Source organism: Haliotis cracherodii, unplaced genomic scaffold (assembly GCF_022045235.1).
Source record: "Haliotis cracherodii isolate W230 unplaced genomic scaffold, xgHalCrac1.p SCAF_27, whole genome shotgun sequence".
NCBI lineage: Eukaryota > Metazoa > Mollusca > Gastropoda > Lepetellida > Haliotidae > Haliotis > Haliotis cracherodii.
The window spans coordinates 1,379,337-1,396,462 of record NW_027266283.1 but is presented as its reverse complement, the minus strand read 5'-3'; the positions used below and the strand labels follow the sequence as shown (position 1 = coordinate 1,396,462).

The 17,126-nt window shown below is 41.1% G+C and overlaps 1 protein-coding gene and 1 pseudogene across 1 annotated transcript; both read left to right on the top strand.

The window, feature by feature from the left end:
- The first annotated feature begins 1,136 nt into the window (after positions 1–1,136).
- Positions 1,137–5,740, top strand: LOC139473272 (doublesex- and mab-3-related transcription factor 1-like; annotated as a pseudogene).
- A 512-nt stretch (positions 5,741–6,252) lies between these two features.
- Positions 6,253–14,052, top strand: LOC139473132 (uncharacterized). Its single transcript, XM_071255650.1, has 4 exons — positions 6,253–6,260; positions 6,343–6,467; positions 10,216–10,247; positions 12,094–14,052. The coding sequence occupies exons 1-4, from the start codon at positions 6,253–6,255 to the stop codon at positions 14,050–14,052; spliced, it is 2,124 nt and encodes a 707-aa protein (XP_071111751.1).
- Positions 14,053–17,126: the final 3,074 nt, after the last annotated feature.

Here is a 17,126-nt window from a genome sequence, read left to right as displayed (position 1 = left end):
AGCAATAAGAAACTTAACACATTTACTTCATATACATATATATGCAGTATAAAAATAGAAAACAAACATATCATGAAAACAAAACAATAGTAAGTATATGTTTTCACAACATTTGTTATTTCTTTCAAGGATTCAGAGGTACATGTATTATACATGTGCAGATAAAGAAAAGGTTTCATTAAAAGGTCCCTGTGTAACTTTCTCACACCAAAAACACACAAACGTTATCATCATGGAAATAGGATTAGTTGGTATTTTTCCCCAAATCACTACATGTATTGACATTCTCAAAGACAAATATTAATGTCACTATATTTGGAGTTAGAGGGACAATTTTCAAGTTTTTGTAGTGGTATGCTGGAATCAGCTGGATGCTGAGCCCTGTTACGTGGTAACCGAATTCATTTATTCAACACACAAATATATGTATCAAATAATGAAATATGATTACCTGGCCGGTCAGTGGCTTTATGCCTGAAATAATGCCGATTCGACGTTAGATTTTCAATCACCTGACCTGTCGCAATGTGTTTCCTCAGGAATATTCCGGGCGAGAATGAATATGAAAAAAAAAAAATCCTGAGTATTGAAGCAAATTAATAAGATATTTTCAAGACAAATGTGTCTTCCACCACACTCACGTATCTTCAGATGATGGTGATTATTATTATTATTATTATTATTATTATTATTATTGACAGTAACTAATTCTGATTTTAATACCTGTTAGTAGGACCCGTGAAGATCCGGGTTAGAATAGGTCTTCAGCAACCCATTCTTGCCGTAAAAGGTGACTATGCTTGTTGTAAGAGGCGACTAACGGGATCGGGTGGTCAGGCTCACTGACTTGGTTGATGATGCATGTCATCGTATCCGAATTGCACGGATCGAAGCTCATGATGTGAATCACTGGATTGTCTGGTCCAGACTCGATTATTTACAGACCGCCGTCATATAGCTTGAATATTGCTGAGAGCGGCGTTAAACAACAAACCAACCAACCAACCAACCTGTTAGTAGTTTCCCATCCGCAAAATGTGTCATGGTTTATATATTGTTCTGTCTTCTGTATAGGTGCCGTGAATTATTTCAAGGCAGTGGGTTGTTAACTGTTAATTAATAATTACAGGTGTAAGATGGCCGAGGAGTATACGAGTACCAAAGCAAAGAAGAAAGACACCCAGCTACGCTCCTGCGCGCGATGTCGTAACCATGCCGTCATCAGCCCATTGAAGGGCCACAAGCGCTTCTGCCTGTTCGCCAACTGTGGCTGCAGCAGCTGCTGTCTGAGTGCACAGAGACAGAAGGTGTCCCGGGAACAGATCGCCCTCCGCCGCCGTCAGGTGCAGGATGAGGAGGCGGGACGCTCGATACCTGTACCCGAGGAGGTGCTGACGGGTAGGTTCCCGTAGACGCTCGGTTGGCAGGTATAGTATGCTGACCCGTGTTTCTAAGAATCATTCCGAATCATGAAAAAACGTAGACATGACCTTGGATGACGTATTACACGCCATCCAAGGTTATGTCTACGTTTTGTCACAAGCGAAATCGATCTCATACAAATACGTTTCCACTTTGCCCTTGATCTACGACATAAAGGGAACAATTGTTTCATTTCCCCATTTCTCCACAAACCTGAACAGTGGGTTAAAAGACACGGCTTTTTTGACAAAAAACTTCCACCCTGAATAATGTTTAGGTATTTCTTTGATTAAACGCACGGGCGTATATTTCTTTCAGAAACTCTTTACCCCCGGCGATTCATCGGAAAGATGACAAGAAAACAGTGTTATCACTATCCCCCCGCCATTGAACACATTGGAATTTTGTTTGTTCATATAGTAGCGAGTTTAAGCTGTAAAAGAGAGTGCTATATAAAGTCTTAACAAGAGATAGGCACTTGCCCACTCTATGTCATCAGAAAAAAAATTAAATGTGAATTTAATACACACAAAAGGCCCCTTCTCTGGAAAAAGAAACTTAGTCTTGATAAGTATCACTTCGATAAACTAACTTGAGTAGTTTCTGAGAAACCTTGTCCCCATTGCAGATACTTATCCATCAAGTAAAATAGCATGGATCAAGGGCCTTAACTCTGAAAAAAAAAATACGGAACCATTTTTCGAACTGTCTTGACAAGTATGTTTTAGGTAAGAATGCAAACTTTCATTCAAGTAACTTCAGTAGTTTCTGAGAAACCTTGTCCCCATTGCAGATATATATGCACCAAGTAAAATAGGTGAGGTGAAATTGGGTTTAACGTCGCGTCCAAGATTATTGCACTTATATAGCGCCGTGCATGTACGTGTGTGTTTGTGTGGCTGCTTGTACTAGATCGGATTGATGCCGATTTATAGTGCTAGCTCACTGAGATACCATGCCGCAGTTTAACATAAATACCCCACTCAGACACAGTGTACTGACTCCGAGCCGACCAGTCCTTGCTTTAACCCCTTAATGCCGAGCGCCAGACAGGGTAACAACAAGTACCATCTTTAAACGTCTTTTGGTATGACGCGGCCGGGGACCGAACCCCGGACCTTCCGCTCTCCGGGCGGACGCTCTACCACTAGACCACGGAGGCGGTGTCCAAGTAAAATAACATGGATCGAGGGCCTTAACTCTGTAAAAAAATACGGGGCCAATTTTCGAACTGTCTTGACAAGTATCTTTTAGGTAAGCATGCAAACTTTCATTCATGTAACTTCAGTAGTTTCTGAGAAAACTTGTCCCCATTGCACACTATGCATTAAGTTAAAAAACACGGAGCGAGGGCCACAACTCACCAAATTTACGACACAAATTTCGAACTCATTATTTTTTAGATAATGCCCAGTAATTTCATTAACTACATAACATAAACCACCCGCGTTTATTCGTAACCCAGGGCGTTAAATCGAGGAAATACGGTATCGGTTTCCAGGTCGAGGCCACGGCTCGCTGGCAGGGGCGAACCTTCAGTCACTGAGACAACAGTTCCCCAACATCAGCGTCGGCCGACTCAACGCCGTCCTCACGGAAACAGGCAGCCTACGCCAGACCATTATCCGTCTTCAGAAAGGTAAAACAATCCGCCATCATGTTCAAGTGCATTGATCAGTCAAGGGAGATAACTACAACTGGAATAAGTGCGTCCCGCTATGGGCAGTATCTATCAGAATGATTAGGGTGGGTTACTTCCTATTTTCTTGTTTATTATTCGAAATAGGTGCGAAGCCGCGTCTGTTATCTTCTTTGGTTCAGAGTGGCTGAGCGAGTACCATTTCTTGCCGCGTTTATTCCCTCAAGATCCTTGAAGATTTCGGGGTAGAATAGGTCTTCAGCAACCCATGCTTGCCGTAAAAGGCGACTATGCTTGTCGTTAAACGACAAACAAACAAAACATTATTCCCTCAATATTACGGTAGGAGACACAAAAAAGGGATTCACGTTTTGTGGGTTATCGAACCGGAAGAACGAACACTTTAACCACTAGACCACCCAGCCGCCCCTGCTGTTCAGAGATGAAAGATGAGGTTCACTTATCATATCACACGAAAGTCCACAGCTTCACACAAATACAACTATTCAAGACACTCTAAACATGACGTGCAAATTGATACTTTAAATTGAATTTTATGTACATCTGTATGTGTTCCTGTGCAAGTCAGTTTTCAATGCGCTGAGAGTTTCCTGCCCTTTCTGTGTTCGATTTTGTTGAATTCCCACCATTGCCCCAAATAAGTCACTAAATGTCAGCCGAAAATCGTCTTCCCTGAGCAGCGTTTGAAATTGGCACTAGTCCTGTAGTCCTTACCAAACTGGCCAATAGTAAAGGTATCCTAAGGACGAGTAGAAATTGGCCCATTTTAAGTGTTTTGCTATATTTTATCATTATAAGGACTAGTGGACAAAAACTGTTAGTTTCTAACCCTGCAGAGGAAAGGCTATCCAGTTATTACTTGTCTAGCATCTTCTTTTATAGATAAGGAGTTACCCAGCAATATTTACTCTTTAAATGTTTAACAAGGTGTGATGTTTTCAGACGAGACAAGAGGAGAGGGCACAGATTGGGCGGCCACTTCAGGTAAGCCACACACCACATGTCCTGATAACAAACTACATGTCTTCAAGTTTCAAAAAGTTTGTTTGTTGGTTTTTTTGTTGTTTAACGCCGCATCAGCAATATTCCAGCTATAGGACGGCGGTCTGTATATAATCGAGTCTGGACCCCACGTTCCATTGATTCACACCATGAGCATCGATCCACTCAATTAGGATACGATGACATGCATCATCAACCAAGTCAGCGAGGGTGGTCCCCCGTTCCCGTTAGACGCCTCTTAGTCGCCTTTTATGGCAAGCATGGGTTGCTGAAGACCTATACTAACCCGGATCTTCACGGGTCTGATATGAAATGTGAGGGAGTGCGTGGGTGGGTTTAACCCTGCTTTGAACAGTATTTCAGTTATATCTTGACGTGTTTTGTACAATGGAAACCACCCAGCTGGGGTATGGTTCTGACGAAGTGAGGGCATTGTGATGAATTGTCATACCCATACCGACCAGTTATTTAAAAACTGAAGAGTAAATTCCAAATGTTGATCAACTCAGCGAAACGCATAAACCTGTTACATACACTTCATATGAAGGAATCCCACTGTAAAATGTAAAAATAAACAATGCAAGTCGAAACGTATTTACAAACAACAGTCCATTATCTCCTCAATCTCATTAAAATCAGATCGTAGTTCTCTCAAACGCTAAACAAAGATCTGAGGACATCCCATTACGGGTCACGTCAGACCGACCTTGCGCGAACTTTGACCGACCAATGGAATGACCAATCAGAAGGCAGCTTTCTCGTGCTTTACGGCACAAATTTAAAATTGGCGACTACGCTTCGAAACATATTTTGACAAATTCTCGATTACAAATTTGAAACCTGAACAAAAAACATTCTGGAATGGCTAATAGATGGTCTAGATTGTAAGGATTCACTCGTTAAACCCGTAACTATCGTTCGGAATACCCCATGTTAAAGTTTTCGAGATTGCATGATTAGGAATCACATTCCGACTGCCACTTGCATAATCTGGTAAGCGACGCACTGATTGGTCGGATGAAAGGTCGTTCAGACGTGACCCCTAATGGGATGTCTTCAGATCTGTGTTAAGCGGTAGCGAGAACTAAGGTCTGATTTTAATGAGATTGATTATCTCCTGTGCAGGCCCGACAACATCCACATCCACAACCACAACGATGACTACAACCGCAGAAGCTCTGGGTCTTCGTCAGGGATCTCATAGATCGTTTAAAGCCGAGCCATTCTTCCCCAGCGAGTTCTACCCAAGCGGCTACTACCCCCAGTCGTCCGCCTACACCCCCCTGTACGGCACCCTACCCCCCCTACACCAGATCCACCCCATCCGTAGCGGCTGCCTACAAGAGCTACCACGCTGCCGAGTCCCCCTACCAGCAGGCCCCGCCCTTCCTGACCCCACCCCCGCCAACCTCCAGCCCCTACAGCTACCAGCTGATGGGCTCCATGGGGCTCCCTGACGGCCCCACCCCCCCAGCTGATGTGCCCTCCCGGGAGTTCCGGAAAAGCCTGGCCAAGTATTGTGGGGGCGCTGAGCAAGGTGAGGCCGACCCACCCCCCGAGACCAACCCCGTGTCTGTTAGTTTCCCCAGCACCACCCCCACGGGGATGTCCTCGGATGAGGAGGCTGCGCTACTGATCGACTGTTGTAATGATTAATGGTCTGAGTACTAGTAATAGCCAGTCATCATTAACCTCGATTATACACTGGATCCACTGGTTAATCGAGGATGACGCATCATTTCGTCTGTACAGTTCATGACAATTTTTGTGATGCTTTTGTTGTCAAGATTTTTCCCATTTGTGTAATAATTCATAAATATCTATAATTTCATTTTTTACAATAACGTCAAATTGAGTTGTAAAGGTTTCTCCCATTTGTTCAATATCAATTGATAAATGAGTGTCAGTAATTTCTATTTTACACAATAAATTTAAATATAGTTGTGTTTTTGTAATATTTCATGATTTGTTCGCTTTGATTTTGGGTTGTACTTTCGGGAGCTGAAGCTAAGCCGAGTGATGTCAATGACGTGAAATTAAAATTGGTTTACTGTTTGTAAATCACGAACCGGAATGTAAGTTTCCGCCATACTGCGGTGTCACTGCAGATTCTAAAATCAAAGAAAAGACCCTGCCACAAGGTGGGCATTAAAGTCAGTGTTACCAACATGGCAAGGTATCACCAGAGCTGATAATAAATAACTAAACGTGCATGTTCTGAACTTATGTAAATAGTGTTTACACGTTATTTTGATCAGGATTGCGATTGAACAAAATGCCTTCAAGTTTATGTTCTCCGTTGCCTTTAATAAAGTGATTGTGAAGATTGTGTTGTGTGATGACATGATCTGCCTCAACCTGCCAGAAGACTCCTCTGTGAGAGGTTTCAAGTAGAGTTTATTTCCTCCAAGTTTCAGGCCATAGGCCCATAGAACATATATGATATCAATAAAGTGTATGCATAAATACATTAAAAGAATATAATACATAAATAATATATCAGTGAATTGTGAGTGACTCGCGTAATCTAAATGCGTGGTAGATATATTTAGCAAGTTGTGTAATAGTGTATTTACATTTAGAAGACATAAGATTTACAAATTTTTCATATGATGGATTAGTGTGAAAATATTTATCAATAAAATGTAAACGTATTGTTGAATATGAAGTACAAATAAGATGGAAATGATATTCATTTTCAATGTAGTTGAAGTCCAATTTTTGACATTGTGGGCAAAATCTTTTGTTTTCTTCTATATTGGTATGACATCCAGTTTCGATCATAAGTTTATGGCAGCTGCATCGGAATCTTGTTAAGGTTTCTTTATAGATCTTCTTGTTTACTTCCTGGAGGTACATTTCTATTGTTAATACCGATTTGAAAGTTACATATGTTTTAAGTTTTGATTTTTGAGATAGGTTTTCAATCCAACGTTGTTGACCACAGTCCACGATACGTTGTTTGAATTGTGAAATGAATATTTGCGGATCTCCAACATCTTGAATTATCCAGGCGTAGCCAAATCCATACTTGAAAAGAATGTTTTTTATATATGTTGCCCAGGATATACGGCCAGATTCATCTAATTTGTACATCATTAAATACGTTTGCTTCGGTAGACGATCAGTGTTCATAGAGATTAATTTTGTCCAGTATTTAATACATTTACTAATATAATACGCATATAATCGTTGTCTTCCAGTTTCACCAAGAACAGCGTCATTGCTTGCATTATTTGGTAGGTTAAGAATCCTTTTGTAATATTTAGTCTGTACCATCTCTATAGTTTCGTAGTATTGGAAACCCCAAACTTCAGAGCCATATGTTAATATTGGTAAAACCATGGATGCAACATCTTGATTGCAGTAGTGATTGGTAATCCTCCACATAGATAGTTTATTTTATAGATATAATGACATATTTTTCCTCTTGTTGTGCAAGTGTTGACGTTGCTTTTGTCCATAGCAATTTAGCAGTGAAAAATAGGGCCAAATATTTTATATCTTGAAGTGTTTTGTACAGTGGAAACCACCCAGCTGGGGTATGGTTCTGACGAACTGAGGGCATTGTGATGAATTGTCATACTCATACCGACCAGTTATTTGAAAAATAGAAGAGTAAATTCAACTGTTGACAAACTGTTGACATCATGGGCATCGATCCAGGCAACTGGGATACGATGATGTGCACCTCGCCCCACGATCTCGTTAGATTCCCCTGAGAGGAAATCCGAAGTGATGCAGGTTGTGCAGGATTACCGCGACCATGGTGCAGACAAACCCGAACGAATCTTGAAAATGAAACCACGACCATAGCCTAGGACAGCTGTGTGTCAATAAAGGTTGGATGGTTGGTTTGTTGGTTAACGCCGCACTCAGCAATATTCCAGCTATATGACGGCGGTCTGTAAATAATCGTGTCTGGACCAGACAATCCAGTGACTGACATCATGAGCATCGATCCACGCAATTGGGATCGATGACATGCATCCACCAAGTCAGCGAGCCTGACCACCCGATCCCGTTAGTCGCCTTTTACGACAAGCATAGTCACCTTTTACGGCAAGCATGGGTTGCTGAAGACCTATTCTACCCCGGAAGCTTCACGGGTCGTGTCAATAAAGGACTACCGGGTACCCATTAACTCATGCCCACACAATTACAACGGGGGGCACATCTATAGCTACATCCTGTGTTAAAACATATACACATTAATGATGCCGATTAAGGCTTCTAAGGGTTCGTGTACATGTGACTCATTGTGTTCGCGAACTTGTCACTGGAACTAACACAAGAGTACCTAGACTATATACCTATTCTATTATGACAAGGCACTGGCTATTTATTATTATGGGGTGGGCGATGAGATTGGCCTTAGTAGTGTGATATTTTGCCGACACACCCACACATTTCTTTCATGACATCCCCTCCCTATAATAAATTACCTGTCCCTAAATTATGTTCAATTATATTTTGTTTCTACAGTAAACTACGGTTATAACGAACTCAAAGGGACCATTAATTTTAGTTCGTAATAACCGTAGTTCGTTATAAGCGTACATACAGCATATATACAAGAAATGACCGGGACTAAAAAATAAGTTCGTTATATCCGTCAGTTCGTTATAAGCGTGTTCGTAATAAACGTAGTTTACTGTATTTCTATGAACCGTTTTTTTGTCACCCCAAACCCTTTAATTTCACACACACACACACACACACACACACACACACACTATAATAAATTATTTCCCCATAGTCCCTAAATTCGTTTACCATGCATCTCCATCTTTCATGTAAATGACTGCACAAAGTTGTTCTCGCTCATGGGTGTAATTTGAATCGTCGCCTTTTTCGGATCGAACAATCGAGGATGACCTTACAAGCAGATGCTTTCTATACAACCTAACGACGAAATAATCATTATTCAAGCTACATCACGACAGATTTTTAAAAAAAAAACGAGTCTGAACCAGATAAACCAGTGATTGATGCCTGAGCAACGATCTACGTTGTCGGGGTTGATGCAAACACCGAGCCTGACCCACAGTCACTGTGTGTCCCCTCTTACGGACTACAAGGGTTGATGACCAAAATCCCCGGGGGGCTGAACACGATTTTGATACGAGGAGGCGGCTGGGGTCGATTCAAGTGTATATACAACACTGACTGAAGCAGTCTCTGTACATTATGAGAAAATGAATTACAACATATATATCTCGCATTTTTTAAACAATTAAACAACCAAGATAACGATTCAGACCATGGTTTTTTTTGTATGTGAGTTACAAACAATTATTTTTCATGTGAGCAGTGCTTTCAATACCTCGGAACTATTATGCATGTTAAAGTAACATTTTTTTAAGGTTTTGACATTGTTGAAGGTTCATTTGAGACACTTATATTTGACCTGAGTGACAAGAATGTCTTGGACAATTCCTGTTGTGGAACTCGTGCTTTAGTCATGGAGGCAAACACTGAGGCACTGTGTAATGTGTAGTGCCAAATAGTGAAAAGAACCGACGCATGGCGCTTAAAATAATGCACTTTTATCAATACTAGAGCCAGCCGTTTCATCCTTAATCATGTAAAGGCTATTTGTTGAACTCTCTTTACAGAGGGTATTTTACAGAAATCAATGTAAATCTTTGTCCAAATAACGATAGAGTTCCCAGTTATTAAAATATAAGACAAGAACAGGGTGATACGTAATACGACCTGGAGTAAGACACAGACCCGTACGTAGCCATAATATATACTACTCAAAACAAGTTAAGGAACACCCACAATTGGAAGGCTGTGTGTTGCAAGACCAACCAACCATGACAGATTAACTATAGTCATATACAAAAATTGGGTGTTCTTTAACTTCTTTAGAGTAGTATGGTTTAAAAATAAGTCGTTTTATGATTGTAAGACGATAAAGTATTGTTAGGAGAAGTAACGAATGGTTATAATAAATATAATATGGTGTCCTAAACTATACTCATAAAATACAAGATGTCAAGCAGTTTGAATGTCCGCATATGAGTCTGAAATGATCAGTATACGAACAACTGGGTAATAAAACCCAAATAACTATTTTAGCGGTCTGCATCCGGTCAAATATTTCCCATAATTCTTGATTGCAGACGGTAAAATCAGCGTTGAAACGTCTGTGACGGTACGAACTATTACAAGATAATGCTTCATGATCTGAATCTATTTACAGACTAAATATATTTTGGAGGATGTCTGTGAGACCGCACTGTATTCTTTTTCATACAAATTAACGAGAGGATCAACTTTAAATAGTGAAACGAGACAGCAAGGATAGGCCCCCTACTTTCACACAAACGCCAGGTCTAACGTTTCATCAATGTTTGCTGTGCGAAGGAGGCATGGTTACCAAATATTACAGATGCATTATCGATCTTGCCTAAAGTATCGCGGTTTCTGTTTTATATTAGTGTTGTTTGAATACGCATAATTGAATTTACGTAACATTGACCGTAACGTCAATCATATTCGTGGGCGAAAAGTGAGGGAATAGAATCAAAATAGGCATAGACGTTGTGAACAGAACGCCATCCTTCACACAATTTCGTTTTTCAAAACTATGCAGTGCGAGACCATTTCAAACTCCAATTCACAGCTTTGTTTAGTTTTAACATTCGAGAGATCGTTTGAAAATAATGTAACTGACAGGGACACTCGCGATCGGTTTACCATCGAAACTGACCCGTGAAGATCCGGGGTAGAACTGGTCTTCGGCAACCCATGTGCTTGTCGTAAGAGGCGACTTACGGGATCAGGTGGTCAGGCTCGCTGACTTGGTTGGTGCATGTCATCGTATCCCAATTACGTGGATCGATGTTCATAATGTCAATCACTGGATTGTCTGGTCCAGACCCGATTATTTACAAACCGCCGTCATATAGTCTAGCTAGAATATTTCTGAGTGTGGCGTTAAACAAACTACCACCGAAACGTACCCAGGGTACAACACAGCAGGTTATATGGAATTGAACCCAGGCTATAAGTGAACCAAATTGTTCTCGTTCCGCAGATGTTTACCACATTTGTAAACAATTGTTTCCTATTAATTTCATTACATCTACGTCACATATTATGAGTACTATCGTTTTACGAGATGAAAATCTGTCTCTACAGGCAAGTGAAGCTGCCTTCCTTACAGCCAGCGCCGTATCCGATAGCAGTCACCAGCCGTCTAAAGTCACTAAATGAAAAATATGCATGAATCTAGTGATTGGGCCATACGGTTATTAACAGGGTTTTGTCGATTCATTCAAACCTGCTATTGCCAGTGAAAAATATAGGTGACAGAAAAAGTTACTTTTAAGAACTCAGCCGTATTCCAGCAATGTCCTGTAAATAATCATGTCTGGATTAGACAATCTCAGATTAATTTTGTGAACAACGTTCCTGTGTTGTATAATGACACCTTGTCAACCAAGTCACCAAGCCTGACCACCCCACCTATTTGGTCCCTTCTTACGACCAGCATTGGTAGCTGGGGACTAGTTGTAACCCATAAACCCCCTGTTGAAGCTTTAATGTTCAATGTGAATTGGGGTTTAACATCGCGTCCAAGATTATTGCACTTATATAGCGACTGCATGCATGTGTATGTGTGCGTGTGTGTGGCTGCTTGTACTAGTCCGGACTGATGCCGATTTATAGTGCTAGCACACTGAGATACCATGCCGCAGTTTAACATGAATACCCCACTCACACACAGTATACTGACTCCGAGCCTACCAGTCCTTGTTTTAGCCCCTTAATGCCGAGCGCCAGACAGGGTAACAACAAGTACCATCCTTTAACGTCTTTAGGTATGACGTGGCTGGGGATCGAACCCCGGACCTTCCGCTCTCCGGGCAGACGCTCTACCATTAAACCACAGAGGCGGTCTCAGAGCCATTAGAATGGATATAATCGTGTCCAATATTTTGATTCGATTTCTGTATGTTTGGTTAATTGATGTAATCATGGTCTGTATGTTTCAGAGTCAACAGCTTGGAATGGAAAACTGTGGCAACCTCCTGTTACTGTGCAACACATCTGGGGCAGAGAGTGAAGCCATGAGAGACAAGTGTCAACAACCAACTGAAGGGACTGGCAGTGTCAAAATCAAGATAGAAGTTGAGGATAGCAACAGCAACAGTGCTGCCATGAACATCCCCAAGCTGGAATCATCAAAGAGTAATGGACATCAACATGTCAGCACTGGTTGTGAAAATGAACAAGCCAAAGAGAGACCTGCTGAAGGGAACTGTAACAATAACAGGCTGTCAGTCGAAGGCAGCCACACAGGAGTTATCATGATGAATCCTTGTGCAACGAAGCATCCTGTAATGTCAGATGGAAATGCAGAACAAAATGGAAATATGATATATTTTACTAATGGAACTGATGACAGTATTGACGAAATCAGTACCCAGAATAGCGATAAAACATTGGATCCTTCAACCACTGGATCCTCATTTGAGGCATCCAACCCTGAGACCTGCAATTCAAGCTACAAAGAAAGCTCTGTAACACAGAACAGCTCCCTCCAAACTGGTGCCCTTGATCATTCAATCACAACTTCAAAACCTTCACAACCTGGAGCAAAGTCAACATCAGGTGACAGTGAATTCATCACATCACTCTCCTTTGATTCCACTCATATTGCATTTGAGAACAATGTGAATCATGCATTGAACACAAGGAATCAAAAGATGGTCCCTGAAATGGAGTCTCTCAGTCAGCCAACTCTATATCACAATGCTCAAAGTCATGACATGTTTCCCCAGCTTCAGAACAGGTGTTCACAGCAATCTGTCCCGGACACGTTGTTTGTACCTGTAGATAACAACTGTGCATATGAATCAGTTCCTGGCATTGATGCATTTGGACAGCCTGTTATGTCTCAGCAAATGTCAGCAATGCAACACCATACCCTTGATCAGGCTCGGCTCCAGATGTCAGAATCCCTGGGTAAATCTGCTCATACAACCTGGGGCCAGCCAGGTACAGACACGTCTTTTGGATGTCCTTTGGCTAGCTCTACTCCTGATGTTGGAGGAAGGCAAGTCTCCATGCCAAATCGTGGTCAGAGAAACTTCTTCCAGGTTGGTGTACCGGCTTACCAGAACCTTCAAGAACCACCTTCTTTCTATGGGCAGGAGAGATCAAGACATCTCGCACCTGAACATATACAGTGGATGGCAAACAATGTGCCTTCTGTGCCTCCACCTGGACTGATGTACAATCAGGATCAGGTTCTAGACAGGAACTGGAATGCAACTCCGGAAGGAGAAAGTATGATACCAGCAGATTCCCAGAGGGCCCAAGTTCCGCAGACACACATGTATGTTCCTCCTCAGCAATCTGCACCTCTGGATATGTCACCCAAAATTAACCAGCCAGGTGTCAAGGGCAATATTTCCCAGAGAAGAATGTCGTCTAATTCTGAATGTATGAGGGAAACCACCAGAGCTGCCAAGAGAAAGCAGAGCACAAGTTCTGAGGATATCATCAATAATCCTTATCAACATGCTGACAAATCTGCCAAACTGGCACCAGGTTCTTGCAACAAAGCTGCAGAAAAGTACCAGATCTCCACAAATGTCCACACTCTTAAACCTCGTCATATGATCTCCTGGTACATTGATCATCTGATACAAGAGAATGAGAACATAACACAGATATCAAAGTCCTACACCATCCCTGTCAACATATTCCAGAGTAAGGACATGTACTTCATGGAAGCCCTGCTGAAGAAGATCAATTTCCCAACACCTAGGTTCCTCAACTGGATGCATAGCAACTTCCCCAACATCAATATTAATGCCGTTGATTTTGCTGAAGGGAGACAACCCTCCACCTTCTTCTCCCACCAGGAAGAAATGTTGCCAGGCAGACACAGGAATGATATTATCAAGGAGACTTTCTTCTACTTCCAGCAGCGGAGGATCAACTGAGTTGTGTATCTGCTGTTTCACAAAGGCCATTCTGCATTCACCGCTCATCTAAAGGATCTGACCCCAGTTGAAAGTATCCTTCAGGCTTTGGGAAAATTATTCATTTCACAGTTTATTGATTATCGTATTCGACATAATAAGCGCCCGGGGCGCTCTCAAAATTAGAAATAAGGGGCTCTTATTAGAATATTATTTTGGTGAAAAAAATCATAGTTGAGAGATAAATTTCGTTGTTTATGCTGACAGCCTGACATGTTTATGTACGACAGATATTTTTCACCAGATTTTAATTGACCATAAATAAGGGTGCATATAACACACGTGTGCGTATTATACCGAATAAATAAGTCTTGTGTACATAGATCAACCGGAAGGGATGCAATTTGGGCTTGTTCACTAGCCAATATATCAGCAAATATCGCCGTGGGCGCTTATTACGTCGAATACGGTATATGTTATCATTCATGTGAATGCTAAGAAAATTCATTTGATTTCAATGCCTAAATCTTTCAAAACCTATTTGAAATATCTCATGTAATGAGAAGTTGAAATGTTTTGTTCTTGAAAACTTGTTGCATGTTTGGTTTGTAGCATCGGCTTGTGTATCAATGTATGGCATGAACAGTGTATGGCATGAATAGAGGTGAAACAATCAGTTATCTCAATTGCTATTAGTTTGTTCCTCCCTGAATACATTAAACCAGCTGTTTTTGATGTTTCACTGATGTAGGTACTACATCCAAATTCACTGGCATGTTTGCATTTCAGAACAGCCAGGTTGTCTTGAGATATATTCATGTTCATTTCTGTAAGTTTGAAGTGTTTGTTGTCAGTGACCTTTATTAAATTCTGTTTATATTTACTATTATCCTTTCAATGTTCTCAAGACATCAAGTTGGCTAATTGCGAGACCTCTGGCTCATGGATAGTAGAAATAGCAACAATTGAAGTATTCTTATACCGATTAATAACTGTTCAGACGGCCCCTGTTGACCACAGATTAAGAAATTGGCACAAGTCCTGTAGTCCTTGCCAAACTGCCCAATTGTAAAGGTGTCATAAGAACTAGTAGAAATTTGCCATTTTGGGGTGTTTTGCTATATTTAATCATTATAAGGACTAGTGGACTGAAACTGTTAGTTTCTACCGCTGGACCAGTGTGTTTATTTGGGACAGTTTTTTCACACCTGCTTGTTACACATAGTGAGCGAGTTTGGTTTTGTGCCACTTTTAGCAATATTCCAGCAATATCACGGCGGGGGACACCAGAAATGGGCTTCACACATTGTACCCATGTCGGGAATCGAACCCTGGTCTTCGGCATGACGAGCGAACGCTTTAACCACTAGGCTACCGGACAGCCTCCTTATTATGCATAAAGGATATCAAACCCTAAACAAGGCTATTGGCTTGCCAATGGTTTGTGAGAATAGATCACTCAAGCATTCCCTTCTTCAGATCACAAAAATGACGCAATGCATTCACAGCCAACAATCAGTGAATACATAAGAGCATCCTTGTAACGAATAACACAAGGCATTGATTACAACGGAATCTAGATTTGAAATTAGCACCACATCCAAGAGTTTAGAAATCATAAAACTTTTCCAGTTGAAAAGGAAATACTATTTCCAGGATGACATGAAGACAGAACACGCCTGATGAGTATCTTATTTATTAAACAGCCAGGTTGTGTTGAGATATATTCATGTTCATTTCTGTAAGTTTGAAGTGTTTGTTGTCAGTGACCTTTATTAAATTCTGTTTATATTTACTATTATCCTTTCAATGTTCTCAAGACATCAAGTTGGCTAATTGCGAGACCTCTGGCTCATGGATAGTAGAAATAGCAACAATTGCAGTATTCTTATACCGATTAATAACTGTTCAGATGGCCCCTGTTGACCACAGATTAAGAAATTGGCACAAGTCCTGTAGTCCTTGCCAAACTGCCCAATTGTAAAGGTGTCATAAGGACTAGTAGAAATTTGCCATTTTGGGGTGTTTTGCTATATTTAATCATTATAAGGACTAGTGGACTGAAACTGTTAGTTTCTACCGCTGGACCAGTGTGTTTATTTGGGACAGTTTTTTCACACCTGCTTGTTACACATAGTGAGTGAGTTTGGTTTTGTGCCACTTTTAGCAATATTCCAGCAATATCACGGCGGGGGACACCAGAAATGGGCTTCACACACTGTACCCATGTCGGGAATCGAACCCTGGTCTTCGGCATGACGAGCGAACGCTTTAACCACTAGGCTACCGGACAGCCTCCTTATTATGCATAAAGGATATCAAACCGTAAACAAGGCTATTGGCTTGCCAATGGTTTGTGAGAATAGATCACTCAAGCATTCCCTTCTTCAGATCACAAAAATGACGCAATGCATTCACAGCCAACAATCAGTGATTACATAAGAGCATCCTTGTAACGAATAACACAAGGCACTGACTACAATGGAATCTAGATTTGAAATTAGCACCACATCCAAGAGTTTAGAAATCATAAAACTTTTCCAGTTGAAAAGGAAATACTATTTCCAGGATGACATGAAGACAGAACACGCCTGATGAGTATCTTATTTATTAAACACGCATGTCAGTAAAAAACAAGTGGGAGACAGCTAATGTTTGGCACAAAGGACGCTATCACAGAGGGAAAGAACAACATTGACTTAGAGTATGCAGTGAAGCAGAAACACAGTATTGCTGCACATGTCGGGAGAGTATCTTCCATAGAAACTATCAGTAAATAAAACTAAATATTAGTTAATACAAATCTTACTTATCTAACTCATGAATGTCAAAAAGGACAGAAAATGATCATGATTAAAATTGGTAACACTTATTTCATGTTGTTTGAGGACCTGGGCATCGTTCCTCAAAGCGATCTTAGTGACTGTCGTAAGCCTGTGTTAAAGTATGGGAGTTACGGTCATCTTAGCACTAAGATTGCTTTGTGGAACGGGGCCCAGGATCTTGTTGAAAATACACATACCATGTACACAACAAACACTGTTGAACAAAGAGATGCCATATTTCAGACATGGAACATAAATGGCTGCAATAGT